General features: G+C 47.9%; 6 protein-coding genes across 6 annotated transcripts; 4 read left to right on the forward strand and 2 right to left on the reverse strand.

The window, feature by feature from the left end:
• The first annotated feature begins 3 nt into the window (after positions 1-3).
• Positions 4-2222, forward strand: EDB82DRAFT_505406 (ATP-NAD kinase-like domain-containing protein). The gene is made up of 3 exons (XM_065608743.1): positions 4-221; positions 318-1533; positions 1591-2222. Exons 1-3 carry the CDS (start codon positions 132-134, stop codon positions 2034-2036), a joined length of 1752 nt encoding a protein of 583 aa, XP_065463900.1. The 5' UTR covers positions 4-131; the 3' UTR covers positions 2037-2222.
• EDB82DRAFT_505407 (Emopamil-binding protein) lies at positions 2223-3443 on the forward strand. The gene is made up of 2 exons (XM_025727141.2): positions 2223-3011; positions 3074-3443. The coding sequence occupies exons 1-2, from the start codon at positions 2480-2482 to the stop codon at positions 3262-3264; spliced, it is 723 nt and encodes a 240-aa protein (XP_025581638.2). The 5' UTR covers positions 2223-2479; the 3' UTR covers positions 3265-3443.
• EDB82DRAFT_505409 (glucose-repressible protein Grg1) lies at positions 3444-4148 on the reverse strand. Its single transcript, XM_025727142.2, has 3 exons — positions 4074-4148; positions 3902-4020; positions 3444-3786 (listed from the first exon to the last, which is right to left on the reverse strand). Exons 1-3 carry the CDS (start codon positions 4108-4110, stop codon positions 3733-3735), a joined length of 210 nt encoding a protein of 69 aa, XP_025581639.1. The 5' UTR covers positions 4111-4148; the 3' UTR covers positions 3444-3732.
• Positions 4149-11732: 7584 nt separating this feature from the next.
• Positions 11733-14164, forward strand: EDB82DRAFT_231148 (uncharacterized protein). Its single transcript, XM_065607263.1, has 4 exons — positions 11733-12206; positions 12262-12422; positions 12475-12851; positions 12899-14164. The coding sequence occupies exons 1-4, from the start codon at positions 11986-11988 to the stop codon at positions 14018-14020; spliced, it is 1881 nt and encodes a 626-aa protein (XP_065463901.1). The 5' UTR covers positions 11733-11985; the 3' UTR covers positions 14021-14164.
• Positions 14165-14190: 26 nt separating this feature from the next.
• Positions 14191-15259, reverse strand: EDB82DRAFT_505422 (uncharacterized protein). Its single transcript, XM_025727146.2, has 2 exons — positions 15014-15259; positions 14191-14964 (listed from the first exon to the last, which is right to left on the reverse strand). Exons 1-2 carry the CDS (start codon positions 15065-15067, stop codon positions 14308-14310), a joined length of 711 nt encoding a protein of 236 aa, XP_025581642.1. The 5' UTR covers positions 15068-15259; the 3' UTR covers positions 14191-14307.
• A 422-nt stretch (positions 15260-15681) lies between these two features.
• EDB82DRAFT_231198 (RWD domain-containing protein) lies at positions 15682-18225 on the forward strand. Its single transcript, XM_025727147.2, has 3 exons — positions 15682-15731; positions 15827-16482; positions 16537-18225. The coding sequence occupies exons 2-3, from the start codon at positions 15900-15902 to the stop codon at positions 17967-17969; spliced, it is 2016 nt and encodes a 671-aa protein (XP_025581643.2). The 5' UTR covers positions 15682-15731; positions 15827-15899; the 3' UTR covers positions 17970-18225.
• The last annotated feature ends 1030 nt before the right edge of the window (positions 18226-19255 follow it).

Raw genomic sequence — 19255 nt, forward strand, 5'->3', positions numbered from 1 at the left:
GTGGGCCCATCTGCCCCGCCATTGAGCCCTGGAAGACAACGTCATCAGCCCCGGCTAGCAACATAGGACAAGAATCGAACAGAGCCATCCATCGCACCATTTTTGTGTATAATACAAAGTTAAACTCCAAGATGGGTGATAATTCAGAAAAGCACATACACTTTCAAGACGGCGATTATGGCTCTGATGGATATTCGGACGATGATGCCAAAGCAGTGGAGGTATGCTTGACCACCTACTAATACTGGCTGGCACCTTTGCGCCGATACCAATACGATATACAAGAATGGCGCGACTAATACAGTAGTACTATACAGGTCGTATTCGACCCAGGAAATCCATATCGTCGCAAGAGCTCCATGGTAGCCTCGGAGATTAAAGCCCCTGTGATGCGCCACCCTACTCGTCGCGACGAGTGCCTCGTTCACCAATTCCTTGATAGCCAACGACGCGCCAAAGACGCTGCCTGCTCAGCGAGCGATCTCGACTCGGAAACCTCAATGGGAAATGGCTCCTCGTACGTGAGCAGTCGCCCAGATCCCAGTCACGCCAATCTTCACAAGACTCTCAATGGCGACAGTGTTGAAGCCGTTCGCGACGAGGGCCTTGACTCGATCGTCGACCCGAAGGTTAAGAAGTGTCGTGCTGTCGTAGAGCCCGGTAGTATGGATCACTCTGGTCAAGCTGACCAGCAGGCCTGGACTCAGCAGATGACCAAGAGCATGTCTGAGTTTGACCTGGGAGGTTACCAAGAAGATGTGCGAAGTCGTCTGCTCACAAAGCAGCAGCTCAGCGACATGGCATGGGGTGTGAGAGAACTAAGCCGCCGGCTAAGCAGCATGCGCCTTCGATTCAAGGTCAAGAGCATCTTCATCCTGACAAAGATTTATGACCAAGACTTGATTCCTAAGACACGAGAACTGGTGAAATGGCTACTAAATCATAACCACGAGGTCGCCTACACGATCTACGTTCAAGACAAGCTCAAGACGAACAAGAAGTTTGACGTCAGCGGAATTGTTGACGAGGTAAGCAAGGGATACGTCCAAAAGGACGGCGCAGACGAGCAAACGGTAAAAGACACACTCAACAAAAGGTTGCGGTACTGGGATGAGAACATGTGTCGAGCACGGCCCCATACCTTTGACTTTGTAATCTCACTTGGTGGTGATGGTACAGTACTATACGCCAGCTGGCTGTTCCAGCGCATTGTGCCACCTGTGCTGAGCTTTGCACTGGGAAGCCTGGGTTTCCTGACCAAGTTCGATTTTGAGGAATACCAAGAAACACTCACAACTGCGTTCACCAAGGGCGTCACCGTGAGTTTGAGGCTACGCTTCGAAGGCACCGTTATGAGGAGTCAACCGCGTAAGAAATCACAGCTTGATAAGGGTTCCGATGAGGACGAGGAACAGCCACGAGATTTGGTAGAGGAGCTGATTGGCGAGGAGAGGGAAGACGAGCATACACATCGACCGGATGGGACGTTTGAGATTCTGAATGAGGTCGTGGTGGATCGAGGACCAAATCCAAGTAAGAACCCCAGAATCGACGTTGCCCCTGCAGGAGATGTTCTAACGTTTGTCATAGCCTTGTCAACTACCGAGATTTTTGGAGACGACGAACATTTTACCTCGGTGTTGGCTGACGGCATCTGTGTGTCAACACCAACTGGTTCAACGGCTTACAACCTCGCTGCTGGTGGTTCTCTGTGTCACCCAGAAAATCCCGTGATGCTGGTGACGTCCATCTGTGCGCACACACTATCCTTCCGACCCATCATTCTACCCGACACGATCGTGCTGCGAGTTGGTGTTCCGTACGGAGCGCGGACATCTTCATGGGCAAGCTTCGACGGCCGAGAGCGTGTAGAGCTCCAACCAGGAGATTACGTGACCATCAGTGCGAGTAGATTCCCGTTTGCCTCAGTACAGGCTGAGGGACGGAGGAGTGAGGATTGGGTTAATAGTATTAGTGGGAAACTCGGCTGGAATACGCGACAGAAGCAGAAGAGTTATAAAGAGTGGGAGAAATGAGATGGCACCTATACATGGATATAAAGATGTAAATTAACGATGGGACGGGATACTATTCGTGTAACAGACCAACAGGACAGGTGGTGTTTTGGTAAAGATTATTAGTGCTGGCGTTCTTGCTTCAATGAACGAGATAAGGAAACAATGCATTTACCTCTGGTCTTGAAGTCTTGTTGACCTTTTCCAGGGTCTTGGGTCGCTGAGAAGATATATTGGGTTTAAGTGGCTGTTAATGCTACTCTACTCCACAATAGCTGGCTATTCCTTGACATTGAAGATCGCGTTTAATCAGCCCACCAAATTCAACTGCCGGAGCATCTGACACCGCTTCTCGTTGACACAAGTCCAATTGCGTCTCCAGCATCAACTCAATTGAAGCCGCAACATCTTAGCCAAGCTCTATATCAACCGATTGAGGCAAAATACCATCAGAGCATATCACAATGGCAACAGAAACCGCATCGTCTCTTCCACCCGACCTGTTCGACCAAACCACAATCACCTCTCTCCTATCGACCCTCGCCATCGTCTTTGCCGCATACGTCGCCTCCCTCAAGTTCCTACCATCTTCATCCTCGGGAACCCTTCGCTTCTTGTTCATCTGGCATCTCGCCGACGCGCTGTGTCATTTCCTCCTCGAGGGAAGCTTCTTGTACCACTGCTTTTTCTCGCACCTGCCACTCCTCAACGATGTAAAGACGGACCTCTTCCCTACGCCCGCCGGGTTTCTAGGATACAGCGATCGCGTATATGGTGCCCAGTCGGGCGGAGATAATCCGTTTGCTATGCTGTGGATGGTGTATGCCAAGGCGGATAAGAGATGGGCTGGCGTGGACTTGGCGGTCGTGAGTTTGGAGTTGTTGACGGTGTTCTTTGACGGTCCCCTGGCCATCTACGTGTGCTATTGTCTTGCCAAGAAAGACCCCAAGGTCAGCATCTGGATGATCATCCTAGCTACTTGCGAGTTATACGGTGGTAAGTAGTATCAGCAATCATGCACGTGGCGGACCAAGTTGTGCTAACAGACATAACCGCAGGCTTTATGACTTTCTGCCCTGAGTGGCTTGTTGGGAGCCCCAACCTTGACACGAGCAACTTTATGTACCTCTGGGTTTACCTGTTTTTCTTTAATACTTTATGGGTTTGGATCCCACTCTGGATCATCTGGTACTCGGTCAAGGATATTTCGAATGCTTTGAGCGTGCGTCAAGGGAAGAAGAATTTGTAAAGCAAGGAGCGAAACATGATCTGGCCAACATCGCCCATCAGGGTTGTCGAGACTTACCTATCTGGTAAAATGATCAAGACGGATAACGATCCTTAAACAGTGTCTTAATATCTTAGAAAAAATGTACCCTGGAATAAGAGACTTCCTACAATGTTCAATTTATTCAAACAATATTAATTTGTTTCTGGTAGTATCTGAGTTGTCATCCCTCAAGCTGACTGAGTGAATCATGCATCACGTGGTCTAACACGTGCCAACCTGGTGTAAGTCAACGACATTAACAATCTTCACATCGCGATGAAAACGGATCTCGTATGGTGTTTATATAGATGGATTGAAGAGCTAATAAATTGGGGTATCTGATTGCTCAATATTGATGGCACTGCAACTCTCATAAATGATAGACAGTCCATTTCCTCCTTTCGAATCATTCCATCGTGTCATTTTTCATTTAATACTTGAGAGTATTTAAGGGTTCTGCTTGTAGGCCTCGCCCTTGGCGCCGTGGGTGGACTCGTCAATCTGTGAGATTGTCAGCAAGTTGCTCCTCTTAATGGTTCATCTCAACCCTCTACTGAGCGTCTGTTCAAGACTCGAAGGAGCTCATTTCAGGTTGATTTGGTTTGGTTTTGCGTACCTTGTCAGAAGCAGCGTCCTTGGCAGCGGAGGCACGAGTGCCAATGCCGGCGTTGGAGTCCTTGGCGACCTGCTTGTTGGCCTCCTTGCTGGTGCCGGAGAGACCCTCCTGGACCTTCTCTATAGTGGTTGTCAATAAATGTCGTACATTCTCAAAGTTGAGATTTTCTTACCGGTAGCCTGGTTGACGGTGTTCTTGATGGTATCCATGGTTTAAGATGAAAGGTGTTTGTGTATTGTGGATGATTGAGTTGTTGAAGTAGAGTGTGATGATGAGGGAAGAGAAAGGCTGGAGTTGGAGAGAGGGAAGGAGGGTTTATATAGAGTATTGAGTGGCATTCATTGACAGTGACAGTCCAGACAAACAAGAAAGCTGCTTGTCATCAAGATTGTCTGTCTATCCAGGTTTGGTGGATTGCCGTACCGTATCCGTACATGTCGTGTTAGAGCCTCTGACCAGTACAGAAAGGTTATCATGTGAAGAATTGATATGTCGTCATAGACTAATATGCTGTAGACAAGTCCTATCTTACATACAATGTTTTACCTACTACTGGGATTGCACCCCAGTATACTCGGGCTCACTTGAGCCAGTTGGAAACGAGATAGCAATGATGGTTGCTCAGGAGAGTTGCCTGACGTCAATTTGTCACTTGAACGTCATCTCGATGAGAGTCTGGCTGGGGCCTAGGCTTGTGTTGTTTGGTGGGGGTCAGAAAAAAAGGGTACTGATACAGACAGACAGACAAAGACAAAGCTGTATCAAGCTTGAACGCGCCTTGCGCGTCGCGGGGTACCTGATTTGGAAGCTCAGTAACCCCGCTGCACTGAGAACAAACATACGTAAGATCTGTGTATTCTAGATTTATGACACATGATCGACCTTGTGTCCCTTGCAGGTTTGGTTTACGGTACTCTATGTTTGATTTTGTAGCATAGGTATATCTACTGGTTGACGTGAACATGTCATGGGCATGACATGAACTGAAGGTCTGATTGGGGAAATGTAGTGAATGGATCAGCCTCAGGCAGATCTGTCAAGTTCCCGTGAAGCATAAAAAGCGCCACAGTCAGCGGGGTAAATTATGGGCCTGTGGCGGTGACGTGTCGACTTTCCCTCTGTTGAACTGATTCCATGACCTCAGTCTTTGATCATTGTTTCTGTCCTCCTCCCAACCTGGCCATTTTATTACTCCTACTATTGACCGAGACCGACTATTTGTCCTAACGTGGGCAAATTTGCATACTGCTTTATTCCCAACCTGTTTACCTGAAAGGAAATAAAATGCAAGCATTGATTGGTTTCCCCCACTATTTGGGATGCTGACCATCGAGATCTCTCCCCTCGTGGCCCGTACTGACGGAGCAATATGTCCGCTATTCCCTATAAACCAGGCTCCTTCATTTGCGATACTTGTTTTCTGGTGCCACCACCGCCTCTCTTTGTGGATGCTAATGTTGCTGCGGAGTGGCTTGCTTGCTAGCACAGCCCAACAGCTTCAAGAGCTTGTTCAAGGGAGCCAGGGAGCTCCCCAGATGGACTCGCTTAAGCTCTTATTATGACGTCCCGGCTTATCTCTTGATTTGAAGCTTATCCTTATCTCTTAAATGATTTCCAAGGTACACCTGTGTACAGAGAGTGTCATGGCAGAACTTGACATCATGGCAAGAAAAGCCATTCGCTCACATGCTGGAAATCACTTCTCCATGATTACCATATCCACATTATGCCAAGTTACGTTGTCAATCTGTCTCATTTTACTAAGTCTACTTTGCAGATCAGATTGGTCTAGATTGCGCAACCCGCCCTCGACTTGTACGTGCATTCCTAGCTAAACCGAGGCTACCTGCTTTGAGCAGAGAGTACAGCACATCGCAGACGTCTTTATCCCCGTCGGAATACGTCCGTAGCTCCCGCTTGGCTGTGCCATCGGAATCTCCAAGCTCGACAAGCTTAGTCTTGTTCGTGATTGTCTCGATCGATTGCACTCAACAAGCTTTCGGGTACCTTTGTATCCATCCATGTGCCAATCTGTATACGTACTCGAATGGTATGTTTCGCCATCGGCAATCGGGACAAGGCAACATCATCTTTGGAGTACATGCAAATCGTGTGATCATTGTAGTGCCTCGTATCCAAGGCATCATGATATTGGCTTAAGCATAGCCTGCGACGGGTCTGGATACGCGCAGGAGTTAGGCATCTTGGCGAATCAACAGCTGCCAGTTCAGAAAGCAGGAACCTTTGCTTTCTTGAGATGAGACGTTAACATGGCATCTAATGGAATGGAGATCAAGTCCTGTTTCTTCCGCTTTAATCTAATTCGGTCTCTTAACCACTGTGCATAATGTTATCGAAACCGGCTGGCCAGGCACTGTCGGAGGTCAGATTGGGCTATGTAAACACCCATCTGAATGAGCTTGGGATGATGCTGAAGATATCGATAAAACGAATGGCCATGGCTGTATACAAACCGCAGTGATGCGACCAGATCCATCGCAGCGCATCTCGTATAAAGAAACAACTTGTATGCCTCGTTGCATTAGTTGAATACCTACAGATCGTCACGACAAACAACGAGGTCGGTTTCTAGCCATCTCCCTACAACCATCCTCCTTTTCGTGGAAAATTTGCTTGAAACGGGTCACTAGAACTTATGTAAGCGAAGTTTCCAAACAAACAGTCATGGCCTGATGAGAAAGTTGAAACGTGAAACATGCACCGTTAAGGTGTGGACTTTCGACCTGAGAATTTGCATGTATCATATGCGAGTATCATAATTTATAGAATCAAATATCTCGGCCCCATAGTCTCAACCGAGTAGTATCCATTTATCTCAGAGTGCAACGTCGTAATTGGCCCTAAGCACCGTCTGCCGAGGGACAATTGCATCCTGTGACCTTCTTTAGGACTCGGTAATGACCTGAGATCTGTAGCACCCTGCTTCGATATAGGTACAATAATCATATTCTCCCAAGAAGTGAACTTCAACGAACAAAGAATGTACGGGGTTTGTCATGAGACTCGGTTGGTGACTATGAGTGCAACTAAGAGTTCGATTATGCCCGGCTTGAATCAGTGTAATACATAGGCCGAGGTGAAATGGGGGAACCGTTGGTTAAGTGAGGGGCTGACCGCCACTGGAAAGACATAGCCCCATCTTTCCTAATGTGTTCTATCGGTGTATAAGAAGTGACAAGTACATAGGCATTGTAGAACGTGAGGCTCAAGTTCACCTGACTAAAATTTGAAGAAAATTTAACTCCATGATACAGGCTGAAGTGGTTTATCTACTTGGTGGCATACCGGGTATGATCTTAGACCACTTGCCTTCAGCATCACAAGTTGAGGTCTGAAATGTTGTGCTGTACCCTAGGTCTGTTATTGAGATGACAGTTTTGGTTAGAGGAAATCCTTCCATGAATGCGAGAACTATTTTACATGTATATGAGGATAGCGCTTGTTGAGTGTACGCGCATATTTATTTCTTAATGGCCAAATAGATCGTGATTGCAGGAAAACGAAAGACAGAGAAGTAGTAAGAAGAGGAAAGTCTATGATGAGGTTAAGGCTGGGGTATGTAGTTGGCATTCCGTACCTACCTAGGTAGGTAGGTAGTAGGCATGTGAGTTTAGACAGCAAGTACAATTAGCTTAATAGTAGGTAGTTGATGTATCGAACGAAGGAAACTGCTTCTGTTTGAAGTTCTAGAAGGGAGGAAGGAGAAAAGTCTTTGTAAGACAAGACAGGATGTCAGAAACAGCAATCCCAGCAACGGCAACTTCTATCACGATCGAGTGGGTGCTTCAACCTGTACAACACTTCATAGTCAACAGGGTCCTAATAGGTTGCAGCATTCAGAGCTGAAAGTAGGTTGGGAGCCATGATTAGAGGAGTAGACGAGGAAATGAGGTTGTTGGCGGGCGATTGCCCATTCAAAGCGCTTGACTTTTGGGCGACAGTGTATGCCACGGCACTACATCGTATTTGCCAACATAATAGTTGTAACTTGCAGCTGCCAATTACTACGTCGACTTGGGAATGATTGCGTATTTCACTTCTGAAAACTAATGCATGTATTATCTCCATGATCTTACTGATTCTATTAGCAAACGTGCCTCTATCGAATGCTGCTAGATACCAAGTACCAAGCCACTAGACCTGTGCGGCTAGATCATTAACCAGTGGACATATTATTTACTTCTTCTATAGTATTCGCAATGCAGGAAGAAAGGGGTATAGGTTATTCTCTATTCCTGATCTATCAAATTAACAAGAGCATGTAGTCAGACAGTTTCAGAGAGAGGCTCAGAAAGTTGACAAGTCAAATCGAGTAACTTCAAAATTACAAACGTTCAACAATCCGACTGGTTACCTAGTGCATAAAGCATAGGGATCTAGTACGAAGGATCAGAAAGAGTGTCAAATATTAGCGATCGAATGTCTCCGAGACGTTTGCTTTGACGTTGAGCCTACCAAAGATCGATTGGCTTGCGAGTATGTATGCTGAAGTTTTTGGACAACATAGGCGATTGGTACTTTGAGTATGTTGATCTGTTTGAGTCTTGAACCCCCCGCTCTTCTATCATTTATCTCAAGAAAGGGATCATTGCTGTGGGGGTGAATTCAACTACAGGCACAGCATCCGCCTGTTTCTTGTTGTTCTTAAAGGCGGAGAACAGTGTGATGGTTGCGCAGCCACAACTGACCATAATTACTGTCGATATGTGACGGTATCTAGCCTTAAAAGGGTCTCTGGGTCTGTGCCTAGCCTGGGCACTGCTCTTGCTTCAGTCTGTGTGTCATGAATATCAAGGTATCTATGAGCATGAAACAATCCCGTCAACTAGCCGACCACTACCGTTACCATGACAGATGCGAAATGCCAAGCTATGTTCTGTATGAACGGCACTTAACCTGAAGCCGGGAGAGGCTAGGCATTGATCAATATTGAGCATCGATCTACAGCTTATAGGGTAACAATCACACCGGAGTTATCCCAGTCCGACACAATATCAGATATCAAGGGACGGATTGGATATGCACATGACACAAGTGGGAATCAAATAGACTTCAAGATAAACTTGAACGAATCAGTTGGTTGAACCAAGTCTTGGGTTTCTTCTGCTGTCAAATTACTCCATGATCGGAGAAAACCACCGGCTCCTGCGAACATGGGTCGGAACTTTTGTAACAGCACCATCTCGGTATATCGCAATGATCAGCATCCCGTGAGCTGCCCACGGACGCTTCCTAGCCCAGGCCTCTAGTCTAAGGCTGGTGTTTGTAGATCAGCGATATCAATTTACTCGTGCCTACCAATCTTAGTAAGTAGGCCAGAATTACAACTACCGGCATGAACTGGTGGAGCAAGAGGTCAAATATTTGTTGCACGTTTATCAGGAAGCCAAAGGCAGGTATTGCACTGTAAGAAGCTCTCTATCTACTTGATTTACATACCTATCATATTCGTTGAGATTTCTCTGCTAATAGAAGCGGATCAATAGAATATATAACGAAGTCGTTAGAACAATGCATTTAACACTGCCAAGACAATCTTTCATCTTAAACCCATGCCTCGTAATCACTAACACACTTGTTATAAGCAGCCATTACGGATATACTACACCGAGATCGAGGCGACGTACCTACGGATTCAAGGCACGACGAGATTGCACCTATATGCTCGGAGTTATAGGCGTGAATACTACCGGCCATTAAGGTTTTCTAATTCAATATCCGAGAGCCACTGTGTTTGACTTATAGCGTCCCCAGTCTTATCTAGGACGAAACTGATGCATCGACTTTGGGAGAGCAGGTTTGAGGAGGAAACAGCTTCAGGTAGGATTGACCTACGTTGAACACTTTCTAGCGCCCACGATGAAGGAAGAAGAAAGGGTCCTTGCATCTGAAATCATATTCGGGGGTGGTCTAAGCACCTGAGCTGTGTCCATGGTCTTGACTCAGGACGGTTAAGATGGGCTTGAGTTGTTGCTTTGCTTGTCCTCTGTGCAAGCAACAGTTGACCATTACCTGACTACTAGTCATTGCTGTATCAATGCAGAGTGGCCAATGCTCAACCCTGTCAACCTTGTTGAGCACTTATGTGCTTGGTCGAAAAAAAGAAGATACGCAGATACAGTACGGCCGTGTTAATTACCTACACAAAGTCAGGGTCGTCAGTACCATGCTGGATTGTGAATAGTCAAAATTATGGACCAAACATCCAAATCCTCGTGGCATATGCATCAAGATTCCTCTAGGATTGCAATACTCGTTTTAGAGCCAGTGGAACATCATCCACTTGGAATCGTTTTCTTCCCCAGAACAAGATTGTTTCGGTGGATGCAGCGGTGTTCTTACAAAGAGAGGCCGATAAAGATACTTGTCAATCTAGGACTACTGCATTAAAGTGACTAAAGTGACTAAAAGGATGCCAAGAGCCCGGTATTTAGACCTTGAACCCGGCATATTTGTCCTCGCTTAGAGAAGCTCGAGTTTCATTATTCATAGTGTCCCCTATATGGGTAGGAAGAATGGTTGAAACAACAAAATGGAGAACAAAGGACCAGGGACGAGCCAAAGAACGAACTGGTCTCATAGTCTAGAAGCACTAGGCTCTCTCGAGTGACTTTCTAACGTTAGTTTAGTACTGTATCCGTAGGCAATTAATTGATTAGCTTCTCTTTTGTGCTGACAGATCTGTGACCGGGTGCAGGCTGTGATCCTTGCGAAACGTCAATGTATCCATACCTCGTGGCCGGGCGTTCTCCCCGCCTTCGGCAGCAAGAGGATCCGTGTGACTTGCCATTGGAATCTCAAACCCTCTGAGCCAGAATAGGAAATGGCAGCTGTCTTGGCTTCTAATTCCGCATACTAAAGGACCTGAGGATCCTTGTCTCGCCATGTTTGAAGTCTGCGGCGAGGTTGCACCTACTAAGTGCTATTGGTCGGCCGCTAGCACTCACTAGGAATAGACCATGGACCCGCTGTTTGCTTGACTAGCACTCCTGCCTCTTACAACACGACGAAACTCGACTCTGTCACAACAATGCTTCAGCCTCTTGAAGCCAGCGCCTTTTCTTCTTCTTCTTCTTCTTCTTCTTCTTCTTCTTCTTCTTCTCTGACGGCGACTTTTGGATTCATTAGTCTCTTTGTAGAAGCTCAATTGTGAATTATCAGCTATGACCAATTCAAAATTCAGTTGTGGCTGCAGTTGCAACCATTACCAAAAGTCCTCGAGCGAGTGAACACAGCTGCTGATGATGATCTCAAACTCCCCAACCCCAAAGTTCTCTCTCTCTCCTCTTAGCAGGTCCCACATCGTGTCGCAGAAAGTTCGTCAGTGTTATCGAGAATCACCGTCCCGGAAACCCAATCTACACGAGTGAAACAATACCCTTCTCGCCCTAATGCGGGACATGGCCCTCAACCCACCCAAACGCTGGGCTTGGCCTCCATGCATCGACCACCATCTGTCAGGGGCGAAAGCCTCGATGCTACCAATCTCCGTCACGAAGCAGCTTCATCCTTGCTCTTTGGGTATTCCTGAGTCTTGCAGGGTTCCTCAAGCTTAGCTCAATGTGCATCCCAGCCTCGATGTGATTTGCCCTTTGTTCAACATGGCAAGTCCTATATTGCCTCCATCGTCTGCTCTCTTCGACCTAGTCGGTGGTGGTGTTTTGTCTGATCTCCGTTTCTTTTCTCGTTTTTGATTTCACGTTCGTTTGCCACAGGCCAGGTGCCATCTCATATCTTTCACTTTCCTTCTGTGCTTTCCGTGTATTTGCTTGATCATCTCTTATCTGCTCTGCTTCAATTGACCTGGTACTTGCTTTAGAGGGTTACACTATTCTGACTGCTATCACATCGTATCTGGCTGCTCCTCATCTCTTTTCTTTTCTCTCTTTTCCTTTCGACATTAGGGTCCCTTTTCGATCGATACTCTTAAACGACATCGACATCATCGACATGGGAAACTAAAAGTCACCTCAAAAATCAACGCGGTGCCGGCACTGTGAAGGCTTCAAGCCTATTCTTAATCTCGAAAAGACTTCTCGAACTGGACACGACAAAGATTAAAGATGGACAACGACGGCACAAACATGGGCTCGACGGGCTTTCAATTCCAGGCAAACTCAACATCAAAATGGGATAACGAACTCAAGTTTGCTGCAGCTGGCTCGGTCCGCACCTCAATCATTGTTCTGGCTGTTTTCAACTTGGTGGTGGCATTCGTGGTTACTCTCGTCATACTCTTGAGATCGTGGAGGACACTAAAACGTACCGAATCGTGGGACTTCAAGTAGGTACTCCCTTTACTCCACTCCAGAGATATCTTCTTACAATTCGTCTTCCAGATCATCTTGGTTCCGACTTGTCAAGGGACGAGATATTTATCCTTTCGTCCTATCTATCGGCATCGTAACTCAGGGAATTGTGTATGCTACTGCTCAAGCCAAGGGACTCGAATCACTCATGATCCTCAAGTGTGCCATGGTCTCACAAATGATGCTTCCAGGCAAGTCAGCTTGTTCGAGACCATATGCTCGACTCTACTAACACTTCTACAGCTTTCTTTATTGCTCCATTTATCCAGCTGGTATTTGGGCTGGAACTGACCATCCGCGTCACAAAACCAAACATATTCCCTTTCCGTGGGCGATTCAACACCGTGGCCTGTCTCGCGTTCATTGGTGCCCTTTTGCTCGTAGTGTTTTCAATCACGTTTGCAATTCGCCCGTCAGAATTTTGCTTTGCAAGCCTAGTGTCTTTCCTTCATCGATATGACACCGGAATCTTCGGGTCTTTGCTCACTATTATCATCCTTGTCATAGTTGAGTGCGGTATTATTTGCTTCAAACTTCATACCGGAGCCAGGATGGATGTCACTGAAAGGGATGAGGCATCTCGTATGGTTTATTACATGATCATTGCTGTGATTTCCTACGTAAGTACACCACTATTCGACGGATAACAGGAACTAACCTCGAGCAGACTCTGCAAATAACTTTCTATTACAATACGTCGTTCCATGATCCGGGAGCAGCTGGAGATGCTTCAATGCAACTATCCATCATCGGAACGGTTGTGATGAACATGTCGGGATTTTTGCTTGGCTGCTTGTATCTCTTCCTCCGATCAAGTAAATCTCCGACTGGATGCTCTGATGACGACTTCGAGGCATCTCGAAGCTTCAAGAAATGGACTGATGACCAGGATCAAGAACCCGCAACCCCCCTCTCAACGATGCCCGGAATGGTTCATAAGTCTAACAGCAGGGAAGACCTGATGATGGACGACAGGGTGGAAGACAAGGTATTTGGCGCACGCAAGGACTTCCTCAAAGGTGGCTTGAAGCCCCTACGCTTGGGAAGTATGCGCAACTCGGGCGATCTACCAACGGCGCCAAAACCTGTACGAACGTCATCGAAGGAGTCGATCAAGAACTTCAAGCGAAGCATGTACAGCATCTTCCCCAAGCCCGAGCCACCCAAATCACCCATCCTATTACCAACAACATTCTACAAGGGTCCAGCATCCAAAGCAGCGCCTGAACCCCCATCTTTAGCCAATCTTCTCGCACCACCAGCCCTCCGTCTACCTGATAGGAGACTCCGATCTAGTGGCGCTTCAGCTCTCTCCACTGCAACGGTGCAGATTGGCTTGCGACTCTCCAATATTGGTGGTGACATGAGCCCTACCAAGCCCGAACCCAAACAAGACACAAACCGCGTGGAAGAACTCGACTGTCCCAACAGCACAGTGAGATTCTTCCCAAGGAAAACAAGTCCACTCGCCATCGCCATTGTCGATGTTCCTGGCGAAGGCACCAGATACCAGATTCAAGACAACTTCGAAAATGACCTCTCTGAAAAAGAACTTCCACCTGTCCCCCTGAGTGCGGGTATGGTTACACCTCCAGAGACCACTCTCAGCTCGGCTGTGTACAGCCCACAGGAGTCAACACCTGGCTCATCCTCGCACAAGCCCAATAAGCCATCAGTCAGTTCCAGAGCCCACAGCCGGCAAGCCTCAACCATGGGAGATTTAGGTAGGTTACATAGCCGCCATGGGTCAAGAGCTGAAGCGGATACGGGGAGAGGGCCATGGATTTAAAATTTTTTTTAGGAAAATATGGGTAGGGCCCTCAGCAGGCGAGGATGATGATCTCTCACGAATGGTTTGACACTTGTAACGATTCCCTTTGTGTTCCAATGATTTGGACTTTTCTTTGATGCCAGCGTCGAGATTTATTTTATAGATAATTTAGAGGATTGGGCGGAGATTCAACAGTTTCAGAATGTGATGTAAATCGTACACTGGCACGGTCTGTAGGACTTGCGGCTAAACGCTACACTGGACCGTCATTTCATGATTTCTGGCGCAAATACCTCTGTAGTTCTCTATCTGTTCTTTGTGGTTTGAGATGCGACTCTTCGCTCCTCCCACTTCTCCCAGCCCGCCTGACACATGTCCTCTTCCACTACCAAATCACGAACTCGAAAGACTCTCGCCAAAGGCGTCTCCAAGGCCCAGCCCAGCCAGCCCGTCTGCCGCACAATAGCAACGATGATAAACCACCCGATTGCACTCACAGCGCCAGCGGCACAACCTATAACGACCTGCTTAGGGGTGTGATAGTTGAGATATACCCTACTCCATGCCGTCGCTGCCGCAATCGCCATGCCAGCCACACTCACTGCGACCCTTTCGACAACACTCCATGGTCGGTGCACACCGCTTTCTGCACGGCCCTTTAGCACACGAGGGGGCTTGTGACGGACGAGCAGAAACAGCGCAAGGGAGACGCTCCAGAAAGCAACAAACTGGGCGTGGGAGCTGGGCATGCCATAGCCTTTACCATGTATACGACGCGGTCGCTCTTCCTTGATGAGACGTTTTAGAGCAAAGTTGAGGACTTCGCAGGCGAGTTGACCCAGGAACATAAGGGCGACTTCGACCTCGCGAGTAAAGAGCACGAGTGTAGCATAGACGACGCAGAGGGCTTGGGGGAGGAGAGCGAGGTAGGCGCATACGAGCGAGAGGTGATCTTCAGGGTCCTGTGGGATTTTTGTTAGATAGGTTCCTTCCTGGAGTAGAGTAGCTTACATAGTAGACATGGGTAACCGAGAGAGAAGCGAGGGGGGTAGAATCGTCGGCCATGATGGGTTGTGTGTGTCTTCGGGAGGTTTCAAGGAATTGAAAAAGACTGCATTATCCAGTAGCTAATTAATTCTGCGCCCTTGCGTGATCCAGTTGTTGTAATTGAACAAAGGAAAAAAAATGGCTCCAGGCAACAAGTTCATAAAAAAAGGATCAAAGCCAAGCAAGCAAGTTTAAGCTCGTCTCTTGGTGTTGATGACGATGCAGCCAGTAGATGTGGCCGTGCCTGTGGCTAATGCCGAGAAAGATCCATAGAGTGGCGTCTCGGACTTCCTTGTCTCTTATTTGTCAAGCCGCAGGAAGGCAGTCACCGAATTCAACGACGCCGAAAAGAGTCATCATCGTCAAGCAACTTTTAGCATCTCTTTTTCTTTTCGGTGTGAATGAAAGAAAGAAGAAAAAAAATCATCGTCTCTTCATTCTCTTACTAATAGATGATAAATATTACATCTTCATTTACAACTTTGCATTGTTCGTCATTACGGAATAACCCTCCCAACCTGTCTTGTCTTGTCTTGTCTTGTCTTGTCTTGTCTTGTCTTTGTCTTGTCAAAAGCCCTCGTCTCGCCCCTCTTTACATAAAGCACATATCTACCAAAAGAAGCACCCCTCAGGATATCAGAAAAAAATTGTCCGCTGAGAGCCCAAGAGACGGGATTATTAGGTCAGTTTATGCTATCCGAATCAGACTTTTTAGGCTGTATTTTGGTACCCTAAAGCTTAAAGGCCAACGTTTCTGATACCAACTACCTAGGCTAGACACCTCATGTTTGAGTCTTGTTAAGGAAGCAAAGGAGATAATTACGACTACGATCATGGAGGCCTAGCAGATATGGACGAAAGCGATGATCCTCGTTTCATGGAGCTTGGCTCCCTTGAGGCCATATATCCCGAGATTCGTCGTCTTGACGCACAAGACCCTTTCACCTTTGAGATAGATCTCCCTGTTGAGCCTGCCGCTCCGGTTACTGTCACTTTTCCAGCAGCATCTGCACCCGCTCACACTGGACTTACAACGCCTACTCAAGCTGCCGAGAATATCCAGCCTGAAGTTGACTCACTCAAGGTCTCGTACCTCCCGTCATTGCGGTTGAGAGTCCGGTTGCCAGAGGGCTACCCTGTAGATGTAGCACCTGAGGTCCAGGTATCGACAACACCGCAGTGGTTAACCGAGGAAACAATAAAAAGACTCCAGGATGATGGGCCGCGTTTATGGGATGAGATCGGTCGTGATATGGTTGCATTTACTTACATCGACCACATCCAACACGCCGCCGAGGATGTCTTTGGAACTATCAGCCCCGAGGGAACCCTTCAGGTCGACCCCGAGCATAAACTCGCTGTGTTAGATCACGACATAAAAGCCAAAAAGGCAGCATTTGAAAAGGAAACATTTGAGTGCGGCGTCTGTCTCGGTATGTACTATCAACAACCCACTTCTAAGCCCCTGCTGACAATATAATATACAGATCCCAAAAAGGGTACCAATTGCCACAAGATGCTGGACTGTGGCCACATATTCTGCATACAGTGTTTGCAGGATTTCTACAACGATGCCATCAACGAGGGCAACCTGTCCACTGTCCGATGTCTAAGTCCCAACTGCGCTAAGGAACGGGCAACAGCTAAACAAGCAAAGAAGAGCAAAGTTGCTGTTAGCCCCAGTGAGCTTCTCCAGATTGGGCTATCCGAGGAAATGGTTAAGCGTTACGTTACGCTCAAGTACAAAACAGAGCTTGAGTCTGACAAAAACACAATATACTGCCCAAGGCAGTGGTGCAACGGAGCAGCCCGGTCGAAACGCCACAAGAAGCCGGAGGGTTTGGACTTTGCCGAGATTTCCGATGCTGAATCAGGCAAAGAGGAGGAAGAAAAAGCAGAAGGCGATTCTGATACCAGAACTAAGAAGAAGAAGAAGAAGAACAAGGACCGGTTCAACAAGGCTGATCTCCTGGCCATTTGCGAAGATTGTGGCTTCGCCTTTTGCGGCCAGTGTTACCAATCGTGGCACGGAGAGTTTGTTCGCTGCGCACCACGACGTGACAAAGAAGAAGTCAGCGAAGAGGAAAAGGCCTCGCTCGAGTATCTTCAGCTTCACACAAGCCCATGCCCAACATGCAATGCCCCTGCACAAAAGACACACGGCTGCAACCACATGATTTGCTCACGATGCGACACTCACTTCTGCTACCTATGCTCTTCATGGCTCGATCCTGTAAATCCTTACCAGCATTACAATCAGTTGGCTGGCGGGAAAGTTACTTCCTGCTACATGCGGCTATGGGAGCTTGAAGGTGGCGATGGCGACGATGTCGGCTTGGGGTTCATTGGCGGCCGTGGCCCAGGAGCGGATCCTCCGCCAGCACTAAATGATATTGAGCTTCTGCCAGAAGTCATCGAGTCCGATGATAGTGATGGCGAGGAAGAGGTTGACGCACGTGATAATAACAGACAGCTTGGCGGCGAAGGTCAAGGCCAAGGCATAGAGATTGCCCGCGAGGGGCCTCTCGTGATTCGACTTGTCGACAATCAAGCTCGAGACGCCCGTAGAGCTATTCCTCCAGCTGCTCCCGACGCACCACAGCACCCAGCCGGCCGAGGGCATCGTGGACCACCTCGAGGCGTAGCGGGTCGAGGCCGCGGCGCAGGAGGGGCTGGGAGAGGAGGCGGAGGAGCGGCAGTTGGGAGGGGAGGCGGAGGACCTCGTGGCGGAGGAGCTGCCAATCGTCAGCGGGAAAACCAGCGACTACATCAACTTCAGCAGGCAAATGGTCAGAATGCTGGCCTGGATCCAGCACAGGAGGCATGGGTTCGACGGTTCGTACAGATGGCTCTGAATGACGAGGAGGATCTGGTTGAAGGCGACTCAGATGACGAGGATGGTAATTGGATTATTCGATGACAACGGGATTTGAATGGTCTCACGATCACAAGACGGCATCGTGCGGCTCCGCTGTAAATACTCAAGACAGTTTCCTAATAGATAGCCTTTTCATGTGTAGCGAACACATACGTGAATGATCTGCCATGCACACCAAGATCCCCGGATGATGTCAACCAACTTCTGCGATGGCAACCTGTTTTCCTGTCTCGTGTCTTGTCACAAGAACTTGTACGCTCTCCTGAATCGGCACATTAGTGCTGAACCTGTGCCCTTTGTCAACGGTTCTGTCAGTGCCCAGCATAAAGGAATCTTCGGCATCAGAGCTAGACCCCGCTACGGTAATTGACACCCGCTTGTAGAATTGTTGGATGGGTGATTGAGGTTACATGCTCTAATCTGTCCCGACTTGGCCATCTGCTGCACCACTTGGACGGACATGACCGTGTATCTAGTATACCTAATTAGATGAGCCCATTTAGACCTGTGGAAAATGCTCCGGTTATCAAAAGAGAACCATGAACCTTTGCTATCAATTACCGGTTGTAGGCGTAGGTTCCTCCACCTCTATGGAGATGGAGAAGTAATGTTGAGTACATAGTAGACCGCCAGTCGGGATTACCACTCGGCAGAAGACCCTGATCCTAGCCAGCCTGGAAGTGGTATCCCCGTCCTGACTTGTTTTGTTCCAAGTCCTTTGGTGATCCATACACACTCCGTTGGACGGCACATGCTGACCAATGTATGACTTTGCTCATACCGTATTCTTCTCTTCTGCTGGCTGGCCGATCGACACTGTAGCCCTTGAAGATACGGGCCCTCGTGCAGACAGCTTGGCCTCAAGGCCTACCATATGTATGTAGACATTGCTGGTTTGGTCTTCTTAAGATACAATGAGATTGTCAAGGTTAACGTGGCCAAATCGGACTGCAATACTAGTTGGAGGGAAGACCGGAAAAAGAGGTGAGGCAGAGCTGCACGCCTGGACCTCAGAGGTCAGAGCACAAAACCTAGCTATGCCTAGAAAGTAGACATTGGATCGGAATAAAGGCACTATGGCTAGTAACGTTAATTTATTGGCTTGATGCTTGATACCACACAGAACCACACCATCTCACGCATGCACTGCTCCGAACGACATAAGGTCCTGCACCTAACGCGAGGGCAAGGCACAAACATGCTCCAGTGGTGGTCGTTCACATGGCATTGCACCAGGCCCCATATTGTTGATAGACAAGATGGGTGCAGGGATACAATTACGAGTATCAGACAGACGTAGGTCGGTGGTTGATGCTTGGAGGAAAGTC

The sequence above is a fragment of the Fusarium venenatum genome (assembly GCF_020744135.1).
Source record: "Fusarium venenatum strain MPI-CAGE-CH-0201 chromosome Unknown EDB82scaffold_3, whole genome shotgun sequence".
In the NCBI taxonomy this organism is placed as follows: Eukaryota; Fungi; Ascomycota; class Sordariomycetes; order Hypocreales; family Nectriaceae; genus Fusarium; species Fusarium venenatum.

What these genes read in the sequence shown, in the direction of transcription:
- EDB82DRAFT_505422 (XM_025727146.2), bottom strand. Translation starts at nt 15,067, where the DNA reads ATGGCCGACGATTCTACCCCCCTCGCTTCTCTCTCGGTTACCCATGTC. An exon ending in CGGTTACCCATGTCTACTAT is followed by an intron (nt 14,965 to 15,013) that starts GTAAGCTACTCT and finishes AAAATCCCACAG; the next exon opens with GACCCTGAAGATCACCTCTC.
- EDB82DRAFT_231198 (XM_025727147.2), top strand. Translation starts at nt 15,900, where the DNA reads ATGGACGAAAGCGATGATCCTCGTTTCATGGAGCTTGGCTCCCTTGAG. An exon ending in TGAGTGCGGCGTCTGTCTCG is followed by an intron (nt 16,483 to 16,536) that starts GTATGTACTATC and finishes TATAATATACAG; the next exon opens with ATCCCAAAAAGGGTACCAAT.
- EDB82DRAFT_231148 (XM_065607263.1), top strand. Translation starts at nt 11,986, where the DNA reads ATGGACAACGACGGCACAAACATGGGCTCGACGGGCTTTCAATTCCAG. An exon ending in CTCACAAATGATGCTTCCAG is followed by an intron (nt 12,423 to 12,474) that starts GCAAGTCAGCTT and finishes ACACTTCTACAG; the next exon opens with CTTTCTTTATTGCTCCATTT. An exon ending in TCATTGCTGTGATTTCCTAC is followed by an intron (nt 12,852 to 12,898) that starts GTAAGTACACCA and finishes AACCTCGAGCAG; the next exon opens with ACTCTGCAAATAACTTTCTA.
- EDB82DRAFT_505406 (XM_065608743.1), top strand. Translation starts at nt 132, where the DNA reads ATGGGTGATAATTCAGAAAAGCACATACACTTTCAAGACGGCGATTAT. An exon ending in ATGATGCCAAAGCAGTGGAG is followed by an intron (nt 222 to 317) that starts GTATGCTTGACC and finishes AGTACTATACAG; the next exon opens with GTCGTATTCGACCCAGGAAA. An exon ending in GGATCGAGGACCAAATCCAA is followed by an intron (nt 1,534 to 1,590) that starts GTAAGAACCCCA and finishes CGTTTGTCATAG; the next exon opens with CCTTGTCAACTACCGAGATT.
- EDB82DRAFT_505409 (XM_025727142.2), bottom strand. Translation starts at nt 4,110, where the DNA reads ATGGATACCATCAAGAACACCGTCAACCAGGCTACCG. An exon ending in CACCGTCAACCAGGCTACCG is followed by an intron (nt 4,021 to 4,073) that starts GTAAGAAAATCT and finishes CAACCACTATAG; the next exon opens with AGAAGGTCCAGGAGGGTCTC. An exon ending in AGGACGCTGCTTCTGACAAG is followed by an intron (nt 3,787 to 3,901) that starts GTACGCAAAACC and finishes ACAATCTCACAG; the next exon opens with ATTGACGAGTCCACCCACGG.
- EDB82DRAFT_505407 (XM_025727141.2), top strand. Translation starts at nt 2,480, where the DNA reads ATGGCAACAGAAACCGCATCGTCTCTTCCACCCGACCTGTTCGACCAA. An exon ending in TACTTGCGAGTTATACGGTG is followed by an intron (nt 3,012 to 3,073) that starts GTAAGTAGTATC and finishes ACATAACCGCAG; the next exon opens with GCTTTATGACTTTCTGCCCT.